This window comes from Xylocopa sonorina, chromosome 6, assembly GCF_050948175.1.
Source record: "Xylocopa sonorina isolate GNS202 chromosome 6, iyXylSono1_principal, whole genome shotgun sequence".
Classification (NCBI taxonomy): domain Eukaryota; kingdom Metazoa; phylum Arthropoda; class Insecta; order Hymenoptera; family Apidae; genus Xylocopa; species Xylocopa sonorina.
In genome coordinates this window covers 7239612-7261937 of record NC_135198.1, presented here as the reverse complement: position 1 = coordinate 7261937, position 22326 = coordinate 7239612, and the positions used below count along the sequence as shown (strand labels likewise).

General features: G+C 29.0%; 7 protein-coding genes across 12 annotated transcripts; 4 read left to right on the top strand and 3 right to left on the bottom strand.

Annotated features, from left to right (window-relative positions):
- Positions 1-57: 57 nt before the first annotated feature.
- On the bottom strand, positions 58-1914 carry LOC143424966 (pseudouridine-5'-phosphatase). Of its 2 annotated transcripts, none has more exons than XM_076897381.1 (4): positions 1734-1914; positions 862-1080; positions 549-781; positions 58-477 (listed from the first exon to the last, which is right to left on the bottom strand). In XM_076897381.1, exons 1-4 carry the CDS (start codon positions 1795-1797, stop codon positions 298-300), a joined length of 696 nt encoding a protein of 231 aa, XP_076753496.1. In that variant the 5' UTR covers positions 1798-1914; the 3' UTR covers positions 58-297. The 2 variants fall into 2 exon arrangements, with proteins under 2 accessions (XP_076753496.1, XP_076753497.1); XM_076897382.1 differs by lacking the exon at positions 1734-1914 and adding an exon at positions 1349-1472.
- Positions 1915-2694: 780 nt separating this feature from the next.
- On the top strand, positions 2695-5613 carry Cabp1 (Protein disulfide-isomerase A6 homolog CaBP1). The gene is made up of 6 exons (XM_076896944.1): positions 2695-2924; positions 3132-3325; positions 3404-3628; positions 3709-3915; positions 4010-4335; positions 4414-5613. The coding sequence occupies exons 1-6, from the start codon at positions 2858-2860 to the stop codon at positions 4730-4732; spliced, it is 1338 nt and encodes a 445-aa protein (XP_076753059.1). The 5' UTR covers positions 2695-2857; the 3' UTR covers positions 4733-5613.
- A 315-nt stretch (positions 5614-5928) lies between these two features.
- On the top strand, positions 5929-10732 carry Grip128 (gamma-tubulin complex component 5). 3 transcript variants are annotated; one of them, XM_076896893.1, is made up of 15 exons: positions 5929-6104; positions 6183-6314; positions 6437-6865; positions 6964-7223; positions 7295-7466; positions 7548-7758; positions 7837-8137; positions 8205-8401; positions 8481-8787; positions 8898-9117; positions 9211-9499; positions 9572-9772; positions 9852-9934; positions 10025-10184; positions 10409-10728. In XM_076896893.1, the coding sequence occupies exons 2-15, from the start codon at positions 6228-6230 to the stop codon at positions 10453-10455; spliced, it is 2964 nt and encodes a 987-aa protein (XP_076753008.1). In that variant the 5' UTR covers positions 5929-6104; positions 6183-6227; the 3' UTR covers positions 10456-10728. The 3 variants fall into 3 exon arrangements, with proteins under 3 accessions (XP_076753008.1, XP_076753007.1, XP_076753006.1); XM_076896892.1 differs by having other exon boundaries at positions 6237-6314; positions 10025-10732; XM_076896891.1 differs by having other exon boundaries at positions 10025-10731.
- Positions 10733-10887: 155 nt separating this feature from the next.
- Positions 10888-11461, top strand: LOC143424745 (uncharacterized). Its single transcript, XM_076897014.1, has 2 exons — positions 10888-11100; positions 11278-11461. Exons 1-2 carry the CDS (start codon positions 10922-10924, stop codon positions 11459-11461), a joined length of 363 nt encoding a protein of 120 aa, XP_076753129.1. The 5' UTR covers positions 10888-10921.
- A 195-nt stretch (positions 11462-11656) lies between these two features.
- Positions 11657-20461, bottom strand: Ragc-d (Ras-related GTP binding C/D). Of its 2 annotated transcripts, none has more exons than XM_076896960.1 (7): positions 13805-13840; positions 13376-13524; positions 12880-13286; positions 12671-12807; positions 12457-12599; positions 12230-12378; positions 11657-12103 (listed from the first exon to the last, which is right to left on the bottom strand). In XM_076896960.1, exons 1-7 carry the CDS (start codon positions 13805-13807, stop codon positions 11880-11882), a joined length of 1212 nt encoding a protein of 403 aa, XP_076753075.1. In that variant the 5' UTR covers positions 13808-13840; the 3' UTR covers positions 11657-11879. The 2 variants fall into 2 exon arrangements, with proteins under 2 accessions (XP_076753075.1, XP_076753076.1); XM_076896961.1 differs by lacking the exon at positions 13805-13840 and adding an exon at positions 20325-20461 and having other exon boundaries at positions 11658-12103.
- LOC143424658 (uncharacterized) lies at positions 14414-19148 on the top strand. Of its 2 annotated transcripts, XM_076896869.1 has the most exons (5): positions 14414-14578; positions 14644-16482; positions 16573-16671; positions 16737-16896; positions 16967-19148. In XM_076896869.1, exons 1-5 carry the CDS (start codon positions 14556-14558, stop codon positions 18872-18874), a joined length of 4029 nt encoding a protein of 1342 aa, XP_076752984.1. In that variant the 5' UTR covers positions 14414-14555; the 3' UTR covers positions 18875-19148. The 2 variants fall into 2 exon arrangements, with proteins under 2 accessions (XP_076752984.1, XP_076752983.1); XM_076896868.1 differs by having other exon boundaries at positions 14418-16482.
- On the bottom strand, positions 20351-21373 carry LOC143424728 (cyclin-dependent kinase 2-interacting protein-like). Its single transcript, XM_076896990.1, has 4 exons — positions 21196-21373; positions 20818-21041; positions 20627-20735; positions 20351-20547 (listed from the first exon to the last, which is right to left on the bottom strand). The coding sequence occupies exons 1-4, from the start codon at positions 21356-21358 to the stop codon at positions 20351-20353; spliced, it is 693 nt and encodes a 230-aa protein (XP_076753105.1). The 5' UTR covers positions 21359-21373.
- Positions 21374-22326: the final 953 nt, after the last annotated feature.

Here is a 22326-nt window from a genome sequence, read left to right as displayed (position 1 = left end):
TGTGTCATTAATGGTACCCTAGAATTCGTACAGTTATTGCGTAATATATACAGCCTACAACTTTAAATATATTTTATTTGAACATTTTTATACATAAGGGTAAATAGTTAGTAATAAGAATTTCCTTTTGTATTTATATTGAAAATAAATAAATTTACATCTTTGTTTTTATTTGTCGATATTTTAATTCTGGTTGAATTGTTAAAATGTTATTTCCCCAAATTTCTACTAATGTACATTTTGCAAAACTTGATGCATGCTCAAGTTATATATGTATCTGTAAGAAGATTATACATACTATGCACTAAACGGGGGTAAACCAAACAGTTCAGGTTGAAATTCTTCGAGACTATTTATTATTAATGTTGGATTCTCAATATAACTTTTTGGTAACATTGGATCTGGAACCATAACAACTTGCATTCCAGCACTAAGTGCAGCTTTCACGCCATTTGGAGCATCCTCAAACACGAGGCACTAAGAGCATACCAATGTAATTTAATGGCAATTGTAAAATGGAAAAAATTAAAATATAAATTTCAACCAACCTTTGAGGGATCAGGATTATCAGAGAAACGCTTTGCAGCAATCAGAAAAATATCAGGTGCTGGTTTACCATTAACAACTTCAGGATCAGAGCTACCAAGGACTTTGTGATCAAATAAATCGAATACATGTGTCCAGTTTTGAGTTTTTCGTTCAAAATTCTCTTTACTGGAACTTGTTGCTAATGCAATTGGGACATTATTTTGTTTTAAATGTCTCAATAATCGCTCAGCACCTATTTTTAAATAGTATTCTTAGTTACGTATATTCAGGAATAAAGTATTCTAAAAAATTTCTATTTTTACTATTAATTACCTGGCATAAGGATTGCAGTGGGAAATAATTCCTCATATGCTTTAACTACCTCAGTTTGAAAGTCTTCTATGGTCATTGGTAGTGATAACATATCAATCACAGCTTGTGCAACTGCTGTAGTTTGAAAACCCATAATTTTTGCTTTATGCTCCCATGTAAATTCCTTTCCATAATGTCTCGTAATACGATTAAACGCTTCTGTGTAAAGATATTCTGTATCTATTAAAATTTGAATACAAAATTAGCTACATACGTATAATTAATGCACAATATAAAATTCATGATAACTCATTGATTTTTAAGCATGATTTTTAACTTAAAACTTTCATTTGTAGAAACTGTGTTGAAGGTAGTTCAAAAAATTATAATAAAAGAAAAAATATTTAACAGAAATCATATATTCGTTTGGTATATGTCCGCAAGTATGTATGTACAAAATTCTAACACAGCTTCCCAAAAATTAAGAGTAAAGCGCATACAAACTCACGCATGATGCTATTTTAACCCTTTCAGTGACAGTAGAATCCGCTGATATAGATGTATGGTGTATTTTAATTTACATTCTTCATATTTCTTAATAATTGCCATTGAGACTTTATTCATTACTACACGTACATAGACAAAATAAAATTACTATATTCCCATAGTATAAATAAATGTTTACTTATCTACGGGTTAATCTTTTACGTGTAAAACTCGTAAAGATATTGGCTTTGTAAAATAAAAATGTCAAATATTCATTTCGCTAATTATCATCTTAAACGTGGATTAATTTTCATTGCAATTCTATATTAGAGTACTGAGTATGCGTACATATAATAAAAAAGTGTAAAGAAAAGAAACGAAGATGTACGAATGTACAAATCACTTACTGAGCAACAATCCGTCCATATCAAAAATACAATGTGTAACATTTTTATATTCGTTCTGCGACATTTTTGAACTAGTTGAAGAAAACTTGTGTAATTATTAGCACTTTATGTAATTAAATTGTTATATTATTAAGTTATATAGCAGTTTATATTGTCAAAAATATCTTACGACTTCATGTCACTGTGCCGTACTGAATGGTGGCGCCAATTATATAATGTATATAGATAGTAAATCAATTGCTCCAATGGCTTTCGTATTTCTCTCCCTCGTTTCTTTCAATGCATTTACAGTTGCATAAAGGATATCTCTATATTTGTATATATAAAATTATACGCTATGAAATCCTCCAGATTATATCTATGTAATATGATGCAATTTTTCGCTTTTATACTTGTGTACACAAATATATGTTTGTATGCGTATGATCTTACCCTAAATATACGTACATTCATATGAACATGTACAAATGTGTACGTGCTTAAACGTACCGATAAATTAGTATACTCCTTAGTTAATTAATTTATCTTTATCCGTTTTTGAAATATAAAAGTATATATCTATACATCCATGTTATAAATTGTATGGTTTCTAATTAGAAGCGTGTTAACATGGACAAAGGTATATAATTATGCTGTATATTACTTAAAGGTTCATTTGTTATTAGCAGAAAGTTGTATAATAATAGTTACTGACGTAGATTCTATTATTATTTGATAAAAATTCGAATAATTCAATCATTCAGCCCACGCTACTTACAACTTCCGTCTATAAAGTATATAGATTTGAATTCCATTTTTCTTATCGTGTTACATTAAACTTTAGCCCGTAACAATTATTGTTCTTTTATATAGAACTTAAACATAATTTGTAGAAATCAGTGAGAGTCCCTAGATTTTGATACTTCTATGAAAGCACGTTATCCTTAAAAGGTAATCTTTTTAAGGTTATTTCCTTTGCAGCGTGTGATTGTTGATTACAAGTAACCAATCACAACGATCCACGAAAAGTTATATCTGGTTATAAAGAGTGGGGAAACGCACAGGACACGATTGAACTTTAGCAGAAGAGGCCGTATTGTTTCAACCTTATATTTGAAAGATTTCTTCAGTGAATATATAAATATATGATACTGCGAATGAGAAATTGTAAATTCATCACTATTTTTCCAAGCAAAATGCAAGGACTTTTGGGTAAGTTTTATAAACCAATGTGTATGTATTAATGCCTGCATATATGCATCTCTCAGAATTCATTATCGCAAAAATCTTACCCGTAGATATGTGCCGTTATATCGTTTTTTAAAGTATTAAATATACTTATTTTTATCCAATTTAATAATATTTTGCCTTATGCTTATTTTTGTATAATATAATGTGTTTTCTATCATTACTGTTTAGGTATTTTGCTGCTAATTACTGGAGCTCACTGTTTATACTCCTCCAATTCTGATGTTATCGAACTTAAACCAAATAATTTTGATAGTTTGGTATTAAACGGTGATAACATATGGGTAGTAGAATTTTTTGCACCATGGTGTACGCATTGTCAGCGATTAACACAAGAATATGAAAAGGCTGCAATGGCCTTAAAGGTAGTTCTCATTTTTCGGCTTACAATGCTTATTTAGTTTCTTTTACTTCATCAAAAATTTCAACGTTATCTTTTGTAGGGTATTGTAAAAGTTGGCGCAGTAAATGCTGATGAACATAAGTCATTAGGATCGAGATATGGGATTCAAGGTTTTCCAACGATTAAAATCTTTGGGATTGACAGTAAACCTGAAGATTATAATGGACCAAGAACTGCTGCAGGAATTGTTGATGCTGCTTTAAATGCAGCTGGTCAGAAAGCACGTAGAGCTTTAGGTGGCAAAAGAGGTGGTGGAGATTCTAAGGTAAACGTACTGAAACAAAAAAAGATATTAGTAATACAATGAATAATTTAATAACTGAATAATTTTCATTGTTTCTACAGTCTAAAGATTCCAAAGATGTAATTGAATTAACAGATGAAAATTTTGATAAAGTAGTAATGAATTCAGAAGATATGTGGTTAATTGAATTTTATGCACCTTGGTGTGGTCACTGTAAAAATTTAGCACCAATTTGGGCAACTGCAGCAACAGAGCTTAAAGGAAAAGTGAAATTAGGAGCCATTGATGCTACTGTAAATAGAGTTAAAGTAAGTAATCTATGTTAAAACTAAACCTATTTGAACTTATGATTTGTTTATATTTTTAAATTACTATTTGTACAATCAAATGTTAATGTTTTAGGCTAGTCAATATGAAATAAAAGGATATCCTACTATTAAATACTTTGCACTTGGTAAAAAATCTTTGGATTCTGTACAAGAGTATGACGGTGGACGCACGAGTAGCGATATAGTAAATTGGGCTTTAGAGAAACTGGCAGAGAATGTTCCAGCACCAGAAGTAGCACAGATTATAAATGAAAAAAGTTTAAGAGAAGCGTGCGAAGATAAGCCACTATGTGTTGTGTCTGTTCTACCACATATTTTAGATTGTCAATCAGACTGTAGAAATAAATACTTAAAAACATTAAATGAGCTGGGAGAGAAATACAAACAGAAAATGTGGGGGTATGCATATCATATCATTTAGTGTTCTATATATGAAAATTAGTTCATATTTCATATCATGTAAACAATTTTTAACAGATGGGTTTGGGCTGAAGCTGGTGCTCAACCGCATATTGAAGAAGCATTAGAAATCGGAGGTTTTGGCTATCCAGCGCTAGCAGCTGTAAATATAAAGAAGATGAAATACTCTCTACTAAAGGGTAGTTTCTCTTATGATGGCATCAATGAGTTCTTACGAGACTTAAGCTATGGGCGAGGAGGTACAGCTCCTTTGAAAGGAGCACAGTTACCCGAAATCATCGAAACTACACCTTGGGACGGCAAAGATGCCGAACTTCCGCAAGAAGAAGAAATCGATCTCAGTGATATAGATCTTGACGAGAAGGATGAATTGTAATTATAAAAACTGTCTTTCTTAGATACATATGCACCCTCATATACATGTATTAGTCAAATAACTCAATACTTATTTTTATATAACATTATTATTTAGTTGCAATTATATATTAATGTACAATAATAACTTGACATCATTGTCATAGTATTAGAAATACCTTTATTTTTTAAGTTGAAATGTGTCGTCATTTAATTCATACATCAATTCTCAGGAAGTTTAAACATATGTTAAATTATAAGTGTTTTTTATAAAAACTTTTCCACTGAAGCCAATTTTACAAAATTAAATCTATTCACTCTCATCAAATTATATAACAATTTACTTTGGATAAAATTACATTTACAAATCATTTTTATTGTATAGAATTAAGCAGAAACATAATATCGAAAATGTGTCTGTATATTTTTAAGTAATTATTTGTACATTTTTAAAATAACAGTATAGGGATATGTATGAAGTTATAAAACTTCACATAGAATGAAATTGATATATGTATTTGTCCTTTAATTGTGTTTAAATGAAAACTTTTTTATAAAAATGTTGTAAACTTAAAACAGCTAATTAACATATTGATGCACGTTTCATAAAATATTTTTGGTTTTCCCTTGTATGGGACCAAAATGAGTGCAGTCATGCAAATTTCCATATACTTACAGCATTTATTACGATCCTTAAGTTTATTAAGATCTCATATTTAACTGAGTTATATCACGTCTTCCATCGTGATTATGAAAACAGACTTTATATTGTTATGTGAAATATAATATAAAATGTGTTTGCGTATGTACATGTAAACTTAGAGTATTGTTTTATTTATACATAATTAATTGCATAATCCTAGTTTACCGTTTTATTAAATAAATTTCGCTATAAAATTATAACAGTGTATTTAATTATTCTTTTATCCCACATAATTTTTTACTGAAAAATATATACTTGCTGATATCTCAAAAATGAATTGATTCATTCTAGAATACTAAGTTATATACGAATTTTCGACGAAACTAACGAATTTCTTTTAATTTATTATTTTTACTTACTAAATTAATCGTTTAACACTATATCGTACATGAATATACAATTTCTTTACTTTGTATGTTAATTTACTAAACATGGACAAAATTTGATGTTATACCCCGTTTCATTAGATTTTTTCTATTGCGATTATTCCGTTCTTAAATTTTATATCCAGAAAGTTATGCGCATGCCATTAAATCGGCTTTAGAAGGAATTTAAAACTGATCTTATTTTAATAAGATAAACAGACATTTTCATGCCATTACCTATGGAACTAACAACAAATATAAAAAGAGAATACATCATATATTTATTACAATTTATATGAGAAATTAAATGAAAGACGTCTTAAAAGGTTAGAATTTAAATACCTTTCTTTAATAATAATAATTCGATTGCATTTGGATTCATTTTTATGGATACATTACTTTAGCATTCAGTGTTAGATTGGACTTTCTGCTTCAATTTTCTACTTTGCATGTTTCAGATAAAAATGGGTACAAGAACATTAAGCGATATCCACAATGATATGAAGCAATTAATAACAGCAATAACTTGTTTTGAAGTAAATATTTTGTAATATTTATTGCAAAAAAATTGTTTAATTAATTTACTTTAACTGAAATACAAGATTAGAACAAATTTAGGAAATAATATACTACCGTTCCTTTTTTGTGTAACCTCTAGGAAAATGAAGAAGGATTTCGAATTTGTGAACGATTCTGTATGACAAACATTAAACATCATCGATATCTGTCTGTTAACAGTAATACTACAAAAGAAGCGATCAAAGCTTTAATAGCAAAGTTTTCAATTCATGGGAAGTATGGTGTGGCAAAAAAATTTCAAGAACTTGTAGATTCATTTTTATCAAGCTTTGAGTTTGAACAACATCCTCAATATGATCTACAATGGTATCTATTAACTCTGTTGTTAGAATTAGCCACAGAAACATGTAACTCTAATTTAGAGTGTTTGAAATTAACACGTGGAGAATGCACTTTCAATGTAACTGGTGAGAATGAAAATGAAGTTACAGAGGAAATTGATTGGGCTCAATATTTAAGAGAGGGTCAAGACAATTTTTTTGACGATTATACAAGTGATACAGAAAGTGTAAATACTTTTAACTACTTGTATTTATAATACTTGTCTCTACTTTAAAATATATTCTTATTTGATCTATATGTATACAAACTATCTAATTTTTATAGGAGTGGTCCAGTGGTACAGAAGACAATGTAGATATAGGCACTAATGTTGAAGAATCTGTAAGTTTTGCTGATTCAGATAGAGCAGTGTGTATACCATCTGCTGAAAAGAAACTGAATAAATTATCCATAGCATTAAACGAAGAACTTAAGTCTAGAAATTGGTTGTTGTCAAATGTTCAAAATACTTGGTGGAATGAATTAGAATGGCGAAAATATCCAGTTAAGAGTCGATTTTGTGATGCACATCTTTGTGAAATTTGGTAAATATTTATTATTTTCCTTACTGTTTCTCTCTATTTAAATATTTTCAATATACATTAATATTAAACAGGCATAAAGCGAATGGAGGAGATTTCTATACCCTTGGAACTCTCAGTGAATATTTAGTATGCAGAGAATTGTTATGGATGTTTTGTGCTCCAATGCAAATGGTAGTATTTCAACAAAATGGAGAAAGGGAATTTTCTATTCGTCCTGATATATCTATACCTAGTTTAACTACTGTAAGCATATTTATATCTACTAATTTCTACATATTCAATGTATTTAATTATTTAAAAAGTACCACTAGTAAACAATTTTAGGTTGCATTTAATAGTATCCTCTCCCCATTCTGCAAGTATTTCTCAATGCTACATGACATAGAACAGTTTGGAATTAAATTGTATTCAGATCAGGGTGATTTTTGTAAAAAACCACCTTTAATGTACGAAACATATAATGCAATTTTGAGACAACATGTGATGAAATTTAAAAATGAAATAATCAACATAGAAAAAAATCTAATGAAGCAAGGTATAAAATCAGATTTTAGTAAATTGACATACTTCTTTCATTAGATTTATAATTTTGTATTTCCATTGGATTTTTCAGATGGTACTTCCACATTCTTGTCTTTATCATCAACTCTAAGGAAAAGTTTATACAGTATACAAATTTTGCATGAAGTCCATAAAAAAGCTGTGTCTAATTGGAAGGTTCATCCAAATTGGAAGTGTGCTTCTAGATTGTTATCATCGTTGTATTTCGAAATACAAAATTCGCATAACCGAGAGAGAACGAATATTTGTATCAGTTTATATTTATCTAGTCTTACTGTTTACTTAAATATAATTGATACATGGTTAAGTGAGGGTCGATTTGAAGATTGGAGAGAAGAATTTATAATTGTGAGGTAAACATATTTCAATGTTAAATAAAGTAATTACAGATGATAAATTATAATCATATATTCATTCCAGATTATTAAATAATGCAATTTTGGAAAATAGTACACATTATGAAACATTTTCATTGAGGCCTTTAGAGGATATATGTTTAACTGATCCAATTATGCAATTCCTCATAAGAAAGATACAGCATATAGGTCAAAGTATTGAATTATTAGTCTCTTTAGACCGAGTTACAGATATATGGAGTATTAATATTGGAGATAGTGGTATTTAATGTTCTTAACCATTTACTCTCTATGCCATTATAATTTTAATTAGAACGTTATATATGATATTTATTTTCAGAATCTAAAAGATCTTTAGTTAATGAATTTTATATTAAATTAGAAATGGAAATTTCTAAGTATAGCACATGTGAAAAAGAAGAAGAAGAAATACCTTTATCTCAGAATGAAACAATGCCAAAGAATCACTGTGATGAAGATATGGAGAAAAATATCATACAACAATTAACCACTTTCAATAATCCATTTTTATTGAAAGCTTTCGAAGATTATCTTCCATCTGAGTTATTAAAGAAGAATAATGCTGATAATGTTGGTATCTCTAAAATTGAAATCACTAAAGTAGATACTAACGATATATTTGAAAGGTACTTTTATTATCTATTTAAAGTAAATACTTTTTTTCAATATAAAGTTTAAACATTAAATTTGGTTCTAATTTACTATAATAATCATACAACTTTAAAAAATATTTTAGACTTGAGAAAATATCAAATCATATATTACCATTCAGAAAAATATTAGAAAATATTTTAGCAGATATTTTAATTTCACGATACAATGGTGCTAGCAAATTAGTCAAAAATATCATGTCAGAAGAATATAAATTAGAGTCACATTTAACACTAATGAGATCTGTTTATATGATGGAAGCAGGTCATATCATGAATAAATTTTATCAAAGATTATTTCAAGAAGTAAGTATAAAATGTTTGATAATTGATACATCACTTCTTCAATAATTAAGTTTTCGTTACATACATTCTATACTCTTCCAAAATTTTGTTTAGATTGAAACTAATCAAATGTGGAACAATTCATATTATTTGTCGTGTATACTAGAAGAAATCCTCTCTCAGTGGTGGCCAGACTCGAGTTCACGTTGGTCTATTACAGTTTCTAATACTCATACAAATAAAGTATTAATGGCTGTAGATAATTTAACGTTACATTATGCAATAGGCTGGCCTATAAATATTGTATTGAATGAAAAAACATTTATAATGTATAATGAAATATTTAGATTTCAGTTGAAATTAAAATGGGCTTTGTGGACATTGAATAATTTAAGGTTTAGCGGTAAGATAAATATTACGAAATTTTTTTTCCTTCTTTTAATAAGACGTAGGTATAGTGATATTTCCTTTATAGATTTAGAGGGTACAAAATCAACGCGTAAAAGGAATAGATTGGAACAGTTTTACATTAGGCGTATTGAAAGCTTACGATTCTGTTTACTACATGCAATTACTTCAATACATACATATTTGTCAGGACAAGTTTTGCAAAATTTGAGCCTTGTGTTAGAAAAGTCTTTAACACAGGCTGAGAGTCTAGACGCGATTGTATCAGGTAAAATTATAATATACGAAACAGGAAAATAACGTTGATATACAAACATAATTCCCTTTTTCCATAACTATAATTACAGTTCATAATGAGTATCTAAAAAAGGTTCATGAACATTGTTTATTGACAACAGAATATGAAGATTTAATGGCAACCATAAACAATGTAAGTATAATATTGAACATTATTACGTAACTATAAATGAATTTTCACACTTTTAAACACAATTTTCTAAAAATGAATGTTCTATTTCAGTTAATTGAAATGTGTAATCATATCCGAGCTAGATGGAATTATAAAAAATTGATATTTGCCAGTGAAGAATTAGACGTATTAGAAAGCAGCTATAACAAATATCACACATATCTTGCTTTAGCTCTGCATAATGCAGTTCAAAATAAGGATGCAAATTACTGTAAGTCTGAAGTTCTATTGTCAGCATTGTACTATACATTTCAAATTGATATTCCTAAACTGACTGCAAGTATTTCAATACAAGGGAAATAAATTATGAATTTGTAATGTTTCATTGTATTACCTTATAAAGATTTTTGATATTCAATACTAACAGTTCTAAAAATGAATATAATAGCATGAATAGATTGTTATTTAATGTTTTTTTAATTGCTTTGTTCACAGTGAATGGCTTAAGCTCTGCATTTAATTGCAGTATGTCATACGTTTAACACTGGCATAATTTCAAATTTTTTGTATCCAATAATAGTGCCACATCATCAAAAAATAACATAACAAATTGCATTACTTCAGAAAACATTTTTTATATTTTTGTTATTAACTACGTTTTGTGCTAAAAATAAATATGAATTCTATTCATTAACAAAAATTTCTGCGATATCATTGCCCTTACTAATGCTTTGTAACTAATTATGCTACAACTTTGAACAATAATGAAACATGTATGTATACGTTGTATATTTAGTAAGTTTAAAAATTTATAAATTCATTTCAATTAATTAGAATATTTAGAAAGAGTAGTATTATATTTCCTGTATAAAATAATTTGTACATTAAACATATATTAATTAATGTTCTACAATAAAAATTAACTTTCTTAGTACAATTTTAAACAAATTTATTTTCTACTAATTTCCTTTATTCTAAAATCCCATCCAATTCCTTTCAGATGATTTAATGTTACAGTATCAAATTAGTACAAAAAACGTTTACATCCAAAATAATGTTGCAACATGTCTATTTAATAATCTCAGTCGCAGTTTGCTAATTGAGATAGCTTATCAATATTTACCACCTTCCGGTTTACCTGTTCCAATCCCAAAGACTGTTCACAAAGTAAATTGGTATAACAGCGGGTAAGGGAATGAATATTTTAATTTTCAAGAATATTACAAATAATTGAACTTTATTTTAAAATTATTAAGTATTAATTATATAAAATAGAACGCGTATGCATAATCTTTAGAGGAAGAAACTAATTTATAATAAAATATTATTAAACGTGCTTAATCTTTTTAATTTAAATTTTCCAGTTTAAATTCTGAAAATTCTTTACCAAGTGACAATACTCTAAATGAATATGAACAAACGTTCTCATATATACGTTGGTATCAATTAGAAGAAAGTATTCTTACGTTCAATTTGTCCCCGTATACTTTACATCGTGAAATTCAAGATTTTATTGATGATGTTAATAAATTAGAAAGAAATTATTAGTTATATTATTAAATGTAATATTATTAAATGTAAACTATGAAAATATATTAACAAATTATGAACAATTGTTAACAAAGTAAGATTTGAAATAGATGTTTATTAAGAATGGTATCTTTGTATTATTTCGTAATACAGGATTGAAAGGAAATGTATTACTTTGTAACAGTAATTAGTTACCTGTTTCAATTCTCATTTTACTCGGTAGCAATAATTTATTTTTATATAATTATATATACACGTGTATGTAATCTGTTTAATATAATTCCAATAAAAAACTGATAAGAAGTAATAAAATAGTTACATCTTGCATTAAGTAAATATTTATGAAATTAAATTATGGATAACGTGATTGTGATACCAGTATGTAAAAATAAAGGTGAAAAATTACATGCGAAATATTTTTTTTTTACATGAAAGTTTAAAGGAAAATTCTACTTTGCGCAAAACTCTGTGCAATTACAACAGTACCGTTTTGACCCATCGTTCCACTTTGCGATACAGTAGGAGCATTTGCAGTTTCACTCAAATTAATAGGTGGTGTTGAATGATTATTAACATTTGTAGTAGTTAAAGCTTTATTACGCAATTCAAAAACCTGTTGTATAGCTTCACGAAAGCAAAGAAAGTTATAATCAATTACCCCTACAAATGGAAAAAATAGATTTTAAATATGAAATCATTACATAATTCAGTTATATATAATACAGTTATTATATATAATAATATCCCAGTGTACTTATTAATAAATTTGTTGAAAAATGATATTACCTTGTCTGTCAAAATTGTCTTCGCGTAAAATACAGACTAAAGCCAAGAACTTATTAACTTCCCGCAAGTATAAAATTGTACCATTGTTTAATTTGATTAAGCTAGAACTTTGATTATCAAATGCAGCAGCCTCTAAATCTTCTCTCAATCTAAAATTAAGTCATTATATGGTATATAATATTATATAATGTGCATTTTCTCATTGTGGAAATGTTCATAGAACATACCCATATATGCAAGATACATCAATAACAACATCAATCATATCACAACATAGTTCATAGCTTTGCATGTCTACAGGAGAGCTATCAGTTGCAATATAAATTTTAGATACTACATCAAATAGAAATGCCTTTTCAATCGCAGAATTCTGTAAGAAATTTATATATTATTTTATAAAAATTTATGGCAAACACATATACATTCATATTGCTTGCTTACTGAAATGAGTATGTTAAGTAAATTTTCTAAAGTTGGTAACTGTGGTATCAATTTTTGTACAACTTTACTAAATGCTTCGAATATACTGTGATCATATATAGATGTTAAATGGAAACTTAGATGTATCTGATCACATCCTAAAATCATATTGACATGAATATTTATTAGCTGTGAAATAAAGATACTTTATTAATATATTTTTTGTTTACCAGAATCTGCAAGATCATCATTTGCTCTAGTATGTATATCTCTCTGTGTTTCCATTTTACAATCATCGGATAAACCATCAACTTTGTGTATAAACACTTCAAATTTGATCGCTTGATTAACTTTATATGCTTTAGTGACCGTCAAATGAAGTTTATTAAGAGCCTCCATATAATCATCTTGAGCATCAATAACAAAAACCAATGCTCCACACCCACCAAATATCATGTCACTATCGAAAGTAGGATCAAAAAAATCAATTTGTCCTGGAAAGTCCCAAATTTGAAACTGAACAAAACTAGAGTTACTTATATCATCTTTGATGATTTTATTTGTACTTTCCAGGAACAATGTTTCATTCGGTGACATCTTATGAAAAACTACTTTTTGTATTGATGATTTTCCACTCCTAAAATTAATGTCAATATGTAGTTTAATATGATTAATCACTTTAGATTAGTAAAATTGCACTTAATAATATTTTAGATATTTAAATACCTTCGAAGACCCATTAAGAGTATTCTAGGTTTTTGTTCTCCTGCTAGCGGATCCATAGATCCTTCTGTTTCCCCATCAAACGGCGCATATCCAAAATCTTTAGGAAACGAACCTACATCATAACCCGTTTGATACTGATCATCATCATCCTAAAACAACAATGTTCTTGTTAATATAAATATCATAATAAATGATATACATACTTAAAATTAACTAATGAAATCATTAAGATTTCTAAATGCTTTTTACAATGTAGTACTAACTAAAAGTTTCAAACAATTATCTTAAATATTATTATACATTGTAATATTATCTAGGAATTTCATTATTAAATAAGAGCTAATGAATTATAAATAAATTACAACATTAGTTTATCTATAAATGAGCTGAGTTATTAACATAGGAAATTAAATTGTTAACAACACTTACCATATTCGTATTATGTATATCTTATTTATTTAATATTTATGTCCAAAAATGTATTTTATTTTTTCACAAAACTTTACAATATTATTGTAATATAATTATACATTAAACACACTGCAGAATAATTACAATTAATTATTAATACAATAGTAGAGTTTTATATAATTTTGTACACAATTGCGTGGAACTATAATAGATCATACACAGTAGTTGTTTGATACAATATCAACGTAAGTGACGATTGGACTAAAATATGACCAAGTTGACACACAAAAATAAATATTCATTTTCAATCATTCAAATCATTGAAACAAAGAATCGTACATAAAGTTTGTACATATTTACGACACACTGGAATGACATTGCACATGTAAATCTGTTAACAAGTTATTTGTCAATGAATCATAATCTCGTTTAGATGTTTTCATAGAATGAATATAGTGCAAATCGAACAAATGTAGAAATATATTGTGCGCGATACGGATTTGGAATTTAAGCGTGTAAAGAAATACACCGTGCAACTATACACTATCGAGTAAACGATACGATGAAAACAGACATAAACGTGGATTGCCAACCGTACAACTATAGCGGACTGATCCTGCCGCCATTTTCTCTGCCGCACCTGCGGCGGACTTCATGTATTTCATGTGTTTCTGTTTGCGCGAAAAACGTGTACAGCGAAATGAGATAAACGCAAATTGGAAAAGAGATCATCTGGGAGAAGAATCGTACAAGATATTATTGAGAAAACATGAAAGTGATCGCCACTCTTGTGTAATTATATTTAATAAACTAGAAAGTTAGGAAAATTAGGATATGGCAGAAATTTCGAATTCCAGTGTGTTTACAAACGATGCATCCTCTACTGGTGCTTCCGATTTACTTCAGCAAGCGTTCCAGCAAGTTGTCGACGATGACGATCACGATAACGAGTTCGTCGCGTTCTTGCAAAACGGCGACAATGATTCTCAAACGATTCACTTAACTCCGGAACAAGCGGCGGCCTTAGGATTAACCTTCGAGGTAAACTCGGGCGAAGAGGTTATGTATCAACAAGATCAAGATAGTGCTGCCTCTAACATACAAGAAAATGTTTCTGCGAAAGACAGCATTAACATACAGGACCAAAATTCATTATCGCCCCAGAATTCTATAACAATCGATCAGTTAAGTTATCAACCTGAAGAAGTACAAAAGTCCAATGATGGATTGATTAAGACGGAATGTATCGATTTTCAAGAGTGGCATATGCAAAAGGTTTCTGAAACGGACCATCAGAACCAAGTAGTTGAGAATGATTTGTCGTTAGAAGAAATAGATTTGAACAATCAGGATCATGAGTCGCAACAGATAATGGAACATCAGAATAATCTAATTCAACAAAGCTCCGGTACACAGACAATAGTTTTGGAACAACCCAAAGTACACACGATACAAACGGATGTAAAGAATATTCATGATAACAGTTTGCAATATACCATTGAAGATAGTATAGCACAAAATCAACTTAATACGATACCTAATTCTCAAGCGCAAATCTTGCAAAAATTACCAGTGATTTTACCATCTTCACAATTCATCATAAAACCTGCACAAACTATATTGAAACCAACTAAAAACATTAGACTACTTCAAAGTTCAAATAAACTTACTAATACGGCCGTTAATTCCATTAATACTGTACATTCGCTTAATGCTAACTCAAATTCTAATTCTGTATTACTTTCAAAAGCTACAATATTAAATAATTTGTCACCACAAATAATAAAAGCTACTCCTATAACAGCACAGTTATTAAATACCAGTGGTATATCTGCACAATTGTTAAGCACTTCTCAATTGTTAAGCAGTGCTTGTGAAATACAGAATCAATCCGTTGGTGCGCCACATATTTCAAATACTATAGTAAATTCCACATCTGGAGCAACACAGAATATTATTACCTCGCAAATACGTTTGTCTCCAATTGTAAAAGCATCACAGCCTCTTCAAAGGGGAAATGTTCAGCAATTTTTAACTCCGGTGCTAAAAGGTGCATCAACTGTGCTTCCAAAAACAAATCAAATTCTAAACAATACTAATGTAACTACAACTATTCCTGCACAATTTTTGAAATCTGTACAAATCCCACCTCAACTACTTAAAACAAAGGCTGCAGTTGGCAAAAAAACTACAGGGACATCTGGAATACCAAAAACTATAGCCAATTCTAATACACCAGTCGTATTTCGTACCGCATCGATTGTCAAAACTCAAGATTTGAAAACAGCAACAACAAGTTCTGCATCTATTTTAAAATCAACCCAAATTTCCTCTACACCTATATCTATTTTAAAACCACAAGCAAAGATTGCATTTAATAACTCGACAAAACAGAACATAACTATTGCAACCCAAAATGTTGCTAACATTTCAAATAACTCACAGAACACTCCACAAAAAACACCTATAATACAACAAAGTGGTACATTTGAATCTACTAAATCAGTACAGAATGAAACCACTAAACAGAAACTGAATATTGTATCAAATGGCACAAATCTTAAAGTGAGTAAGAAATCTAAGCCTGCCCCAATCAAATCTACGACAATAGTAAATGAACCTACAGACGTGTCTAAGCCATTAGGTTCTAGCGAAAATCCAATACAAATAGTTCAGCAAGGTCAAACATTTCATAGGTATGTGAGCGATACTAAGATTTAACAAATGTTATATTTTATAATAACTTTATACATATATATGTATATATGTTGATTTATTTATTCTAGTATGCAACGTTTAACACCAACACAATTAAAACAAATTGCACACGTATTACAACAACGCAGTCAAGAAGCAGCTGCATCAAATGAGAGAGTTGTATATAGGTCAGTATATACACTTATTATGTATTGCAATATATTATATCTAAAGAATCCACATATATATTCAGGGTGGTATTTCCTGAAGATCTAGACTTACGGATTAGAAATCCAGGTAACTTATTAAAAAATCGTGGTGGAAAAAGAGGTAGACCAAAAAAGAGTGCTATAAGACCTTTACTTCCACCTAAACCACCACCAATTCTTGATGAAGAACAGGAAGAACTGAAGGTAGATTGCTGTATAATATTTTGCATATTACTGCTGTTTCATGGTCTTAACGTACTAATATTCTCTTCAGGATGAAAGGAAAAAAGTTGTAGCTAGAACACGATCTGGTAGACTTTCTCGACCTCCTAGACATATGGTACGAGATTACAAACATTTACATCATTTAGATTTTCTGCAACCTGATCTAGATGATTCTGATGGTGGTTATAGTGATTATAATACTAACAATGACAAACTTGAAGAAGAAGAGTCACCTAAAGAACTATTAACAGGATTAGAAGTACCGAAACGAAAAATATCAGATCATTTTAGATGTCCTACTTGCAATAAAATATATCTAGGACGCACGCGTATGGCAAGGCATTTTGAAATGCATCCTGACCACGGAAGTCCGGAACAACTACCTCCACCAACACCTGAACCTGAATTAAAACCAAATGGAGGACAAGATCCTTTGAAGCGCAAAGGGAAAAAGCGAGGTCCTTGGGCATATGTTACGCCAGAGGCTAAGTCAGAGAGACGTCAGATAAAATTACGGGAAGCAATTTCTGTATGTGAAGATCTCGAAATAATAAAAATAGCTGCAAAGCCAGTACTTAACGCACAGTCTTTATTTGATTTATTAGTGCTAAAGTCTGAAAGTAATGTAAGAAATTTTTTGGACGAATTGAAACAGTTAATGGAAAAAATACGAGAAAAGGCTGGAGCAATGTTGACAATTGCAAATAATGATAATGAATCGAACAAAGATTTGATTGACATCAGTGAAGAATCACTTTGTGACGCTTTAGGTCTTAATCCAGGTTTATATAAGATTAATAATGAAGCTTTAAAAAAGGTTGATACTCCTATTTGTACTACATATGAAAATGAAGAGCCACCCCTTAAACTTCAGAAGATAGATAATTCTGAAGATGGTAAGGAAAATATGGAGGAACGAATGTCTAGTGGATTTTCTGAAAGCTCTGATCTCAGTGTTTCAGACTTTTTAAGTGATAGAAGAAGCGAGTCTGTAACAAATCCTACTTGTCCAGAAGTGTTATCAGCTTTAACGCTAATGCGAAGAAATCCCAGTCCTGTTAATAATACAGAGGATAATAAATCCAACAATGTCTCAAAGCTTTTGATTTCAAATCCGGAGATTCAAAATCAGATTTCAGATAATCCTGGATTTCAAAAAGTGGATATTACTTCACCGAAAGTTTCGAATTGTCAAAAAACAGAGTCCCATAAAGACAATTTTTCGAAATTAGGAAACAGTTTAGGATCATCCGATTTTTGTAAAGTCGAAAACGATTATGACCAATCGAAGATAGAGCATATAGAACAAACTTTCATAAAATTGGAACCAACAGAACAGGGTTTCGTTAAGTTAGAAAATGGTGCTATGGAAGCTTATTCGAAACAAGATACGCAAAATTATGAAAAAATGCAAAACGATTTGAATAATATGGAGAATGGATCTCAAAACTTTGTAAAAGGATTTCAAAAATTGGTTTCTAAGATTATTCCTATGACTTCGTTAGATATAAATTGCGTAAAGACTCAGTCCGCGTCATTAGAAACAGGTTCTTGCAAAATAATGCCTACTACTTCTGGTTGCAAAATTTCAGACAACCTACCTATACTTCAAGATACGGTACCAATAATTTCTAGTAATTGTGATACTAATATATTCGGCAGTTCGGAAAATTTAGATATGTCAAAGATAGCTCAGTATGATCACATTGCACATTTAGATATATTAAATACAAGCGGTGTAATAGACAAAAACTTACTAATCGATGAAAAATTAGTTGAACAGCTACATCTGGTAGATCAATCGAATTTAGTTGATGAACTAGTATCTGAACGACTAAAAAATATTATGCCAGATAACATTTTAGAGAATAATTTGATACCAAACAATTCGAATTTAGATACAGATCTCGATTTCGAAGCATTAAGTGAAGAATTTAATAGAAATACTAGAAGTTGATTCTTGTATAATTACATACAAGATGTTCCTAAAAAATTTGAAAGAATATATATAGTGTATAATAATATCATACTTATACAATTTAAATTGTATATGTGTAATTACACAATGGTGTAGATATTTTTTTATAGGACTTCTGACAGTATCACAATTAATATATTATAGTTTTCATAATTAAATGAGGATTTCTGGCAGTAAAGTAATATAATATCTTATATTCTGGTATGTGTATGTAAATAAGACTGTTTCTGTTATATTTATTGTCTATAATGTATAATTCATATGGAGAATGTTTACTTTGTTGCATTGTCTTCAACATGAAACGTATTTTTATTTGAACACATAAATAACTTTTCTATTTTTAGCAAATAATCGTTGCAACCATATACGTAGTGAAACCAATACTTTCAATCTAGATTCAGTTTTTTTGAAGACAATGATAGAATACATAATATATAATAATGCAAGAAATAAAAAATTAAAGAAAAGAGAGACAGAGAGAGAGCTACCAGAATTTCATATTAAGTAGTATAAAACATTTATATATAAAATAGTATAGAATAATTTTCTGTAAATACAATTTCTTGTAGTTATTAACGTAGAATCAACAAGATATATATTATTAATATTCTTTTTCTTTAGTTACTATGTTACAAAAATGAATTTGCACAAATTGTATGATTCAATTTTAACTTCCTACAACTACTATTATATTTTAAACAGAAAACCTGGATTCATAAATTGATGACTAAAATAAATATATCGTATTTATATTGTATCAATGATTACACATATACACATAGCTGTTTAAAAACAAGGTATAAAAAATAAATATACATAATGATTTCAGAAATTATAAGTGACAGTAAATTAGAATGGATTATTTACAGCTCTTGTATAAAATAATATATCATTGAAAATATTTTAAACACTGAGAATATAATTCCATCCACATTGTTATAGCATTTATGTACAGCAAAAATGATTAATTTTGTATTTATCTGTAAATATGTATTATACATATACAAGAAATTATTGATATAATTAAACATTAATGGCACTAGTAACATTAGAACAACTATATTTAATCACAAATGCATTAATTTTGCAGGTTTGGTTCCTTGTATCTATAAGATACATTTTCTACAATCTGTATTTTCAACAACCATATAATTTACACTTGTCATATAATCATATTAATTTTTTGTGATCTCAGGTACCAATTGTAAACAGAATTTCATAAATTACTTTAAATTTAACTTTATATATTTAAATTCCATATTTCATTTTTTCTTTTGTGAAATTATACAAATGGTATTTGAACAGCCACAAATAAATGATCTTTCTGTTAATTTTTGTTTTATTTCAATAGTTGTAAGTTATGATGTAATACAAAAAAAAATAATTATTGTAAACACTGAATTGTTTTTTGAAATAGAAAAATACTTACCAAAATTTACATCAACATAACTCTAATTATCTATGCCCAGTCTCTATTAACATTGATTCCAAAAATGTTGTAAGATTCTTTGGCAACAATGGCTGATGCACCCAGCTGGCAAGGAACAACATTTTCCAAGATTCTGTGTAATAATGTGCAACATCTTCCAAGATTTTACGTTTTACTTTTGCCTCACAAGAATATGCATTATGTATTAATTCTGCTACTTGCCCTAAAAATAATTACAATTGATAAGACATGTTATGAAATTATATCATGTCTCATAGATGAAATCTAATCATAATCTTTACCGAATTTCAGAGTGGGCCACGTTATGAATAATTTATCACTTTTATTCTCCAAGGATGATATTACTTTCATTTGATGTGCAATCTGGCCAAGATCTTTTACAATGTTGTCCTAAACAAAAATGATATGGAACAAATATCTCTTTTATATCAAATACATTAAATAAAAAAGATTAGCATGAGAATTACGCTACCAATGCATTGCAAATAACTTCCAACTTATCGCATAGTTCTTGCAAATCTTGAGAATATGAGTCATCTTGTTTTGCTCGAGTTATATTTTCTAACAATGGTATTCCTTGTAAATGAAGTGTATTCCACTGTTGTATATTCGCATGAATATCTGCCGTTAAATCTCGCATATGACGGGCAGAACCTGTTAAATTTTTTCCTTGCGTTGCTTTCCCAGGTGAAAGCTCTGTAATATAAATTGAACAGAACAGATGCTTTTGTACTCGTTTCTCCTTCCATATGATAATGAATTTGTTTAAAAATAATGTATTTGTTTTTACATACCATAGGTACTATAAAAAATTAATAAATATATGAAGAAAATTAAGCTAGATACTTACTAGTAACTGGAGAAAATTGTTCTTTACTCATTGTAGCATGACTATCTCCGTTTTCATGATAGACCATAATAAAAATTACATCTTTATACGTATACACATTACTAAAATAAAGAAAAAAATAGTTAACACTCAATATATATGTAGTAAGATGAAAAGAATGCATTTAAAAATATCTATGTGTAATTACATGGAAAGTTATGACGAAACAGTAAGCTTGTTTATTTATATAGTTGCGATTAATACATATGTTATTATTACACGTCTATGATTCTATGCAGAAGCAGAAAATACATGTGTTACATACGATTACTCTTTTCAAGTTACATACTCGTTGGATGTGAAAGACAAAGGACAGATTTCTTTGATTGGTAATAATAAAATTATGAGAATTTAAAGCATTGTTCCATTGGTTAAATGTTACGAAAAAATATTTTTAAAGAGAAATAGCCAATGGTGATAATGGTTCCGTTGAATTCCCAATTATCTATTTACAAAAACCACGAATGGCACAAGCATAACAAAATTTCCTAACGATATTTCAAATTTATCTTTAATTTTTTATATGTATGTGTATGTGCGTACAAATTTTAACTTTACGAAACAACGTATTGAATTATTAATCGTATCTGCTTCTAAATTTTCTTTTTAAATATTATTAATAATTTATCTTCTGTTTAAAAAATGTAAAAACATAGAATACAGATGGCGCTCAAATCACAACTGCGTTTAGTTATGCGGCAAAATTGAATTTAAAAGAAGTTGCGCAATATTAAACCAGTAGACAAATACATACTTTTACATTGTAATAGCTACATACAATAAACAAAAATTGGTGAGTCGGACTTTGTGTAAGACTTAGCCTTAAATATTCTGTATGTAAGACAAAGTACAGTATACATCTTCAACTGTAATTGAAATAGATCTTAAACCGTACATGAGGGACAGGTATATTTTACTTTTAATATCAATATGTAATCCTTTCTTTAACAAATAAGCTAAATAAGAAACCGCTTACATCAAAGGAATCATCATTGACTTCTATAATATACACATATCACATTTTCTAGGAGGTGCGCGCATAATTCAAAATTGAAAGCATCGGCAAGATGATTCCAGTCATTTCCAGTGAAG

What these genes read in the sequence shown, in the direction of transcription:
- Ragc-d (XM_076896960.1), bottom strand. An exon ending in GATGTATCTTGCATATATGG is followed by an intron (nt 12,379 to 12,456) that starts GTATGTTCTATG and finishes ACTTAATTTTAG; the next exon opens with ATTGAGAGAAGATTTAGAGG. An exon ending in AGACAATTTTGACAGACAAG is followed by an intron (nt 12,104 to 12,229) that starts GTAATATCATTT and finishes TTCCATTTGTAG; the next exon opens with GGGTAATTGATTATAACTTT.
- LOC143424728 (XM_076896990.1), bottom strand. Translation starts at nt 21,358, where the DNA reads ATGCATTCTTTTCATCTTACTACATATATATTGAGTGTTAACTATTTT. An exon ending in AAGTTATTTGCAATGCATTG is followed by an intron (nt 20,736 to 20,817) that starts GTAGCGTAATTC and finishes ATTTTTGTTTAG; the next exon opens with GACAACATTGTAAAAGATCT. An exon ending in GTGGCCCACTCTGAAATTCG is followed by an intron (nt 20,548 to 20,626) that starts GTAAAGATTATG and finishes AATTATTTTTAG; the next exon opens with GGCAAGTAGCAGAATTAATA.
- LOC143424658 (XM_076896869.1), top strand. Translation starts at nt 14,556, where the DNA reads ATGAAAGTGATCGCCACTCTTGT. An exon ending in CAAGGTCAAACATTTCATAG is followed by an intron (nt 16,483 to 16,572) that starts GTATGTGAGCGA and finishes TATTTATTCTAG; the next exon opens with TATGCAACGTTTAACACCAA. An exon ending in AATGAGAGAGTTGTATATAG is followed by an intron (nt 16,672 to 16,736) that starts GTCAGTATATAC and finishes ATATATATTCAG; the next exon opens with GGTGGTATTTCCTGAAGATC.
- Cabp1 (XM_076896944.1), top strand. Translation starts at nt 2,858, where the DNA reads ATGATACTGCGAATGAGAAATTGTAAATTCATCACTATTTTTCCAAGC. An exon ending in AGGCTGCAATGGCCTTAAAG is followed by an intron (nt 3,326 to 3,403) that starts GTAGTTCTCATT and finishes TATCTTTTGTAG; the next exon opens with GGTATTGTAAAAGTTGGCGC. An exon ending in GAGGTGGTGGAGATTCTAAG is followed by an intron (nt 3,629 to 3,708) that starts GTAAACGTACTG and finishes TTGTTTCTACAG; the next exon opens with TCTAAAGATTCCAAAGATGT.
- LOC143424966 (XM_076897381.1), bottom strand. Translation starts at nt 1,797, where the DNA reads ATGTCGCAGAACGAATATAAAAATGTTACACATTGTATTTTTGATATG. An exon ending in CACTGCAATCCTTATGCCAG is followed by an intron (nt 782 to 861) that starts GTAATTAATAGT and finishes ATTTAAAAATAG; the next exon opens with GTGCTGAGCGATTATTGAGA. An exon ending in ATAATCCTGATCCCTCAAAG is followed by an intron (nt 478 to 548) that starts GTTGGTTGAAAT and finishes GTATGCTCTTAG; the next exon opens with TGCCTCGTGTTTGAGGATGC.
- Grip128 (XM_076896891.1), top strand. Translation starts at nt 6,228, where the DNA reads ATGTTTCAGATAAAAATGGGTACAAGAACATTAAGCGATATCCACAAT. An exon ending in ATCAAAGATTATTTCAAGAA is followed by an intron (nt 9,118 to 9,210) that starts GTAAGTATAAAA and finishes AATTTTGTTTAG; the next exon opens with ATTGAAACTAATCAAATGTG. An exon ending in GAATAATTTAAGGTTTAGCG is followed by an intron (nt 9,500 to 9,571) that starts GTAAGATAAATA and finishes TTTCCTTTATAG; the next exon opens with ATTTAGAGGGTACAAAATCA.
- LOC143424745 (XM_076897014.1), top strand. Translation starts at nt 10,922, where the DNA reads ATGTTACAGTATCAAATTAGTACAAAAAACGTTTACATCCAAAATAAT. An exon ending in GTAAATTGGTATAACAGCGG is followed by an intron (nt 11,101 to 11,277) that starts GTAAGGGAATGA and finishes TAAATTTTCCAG; the next exon opens with TTTAAATTCTGAAAATTCTT.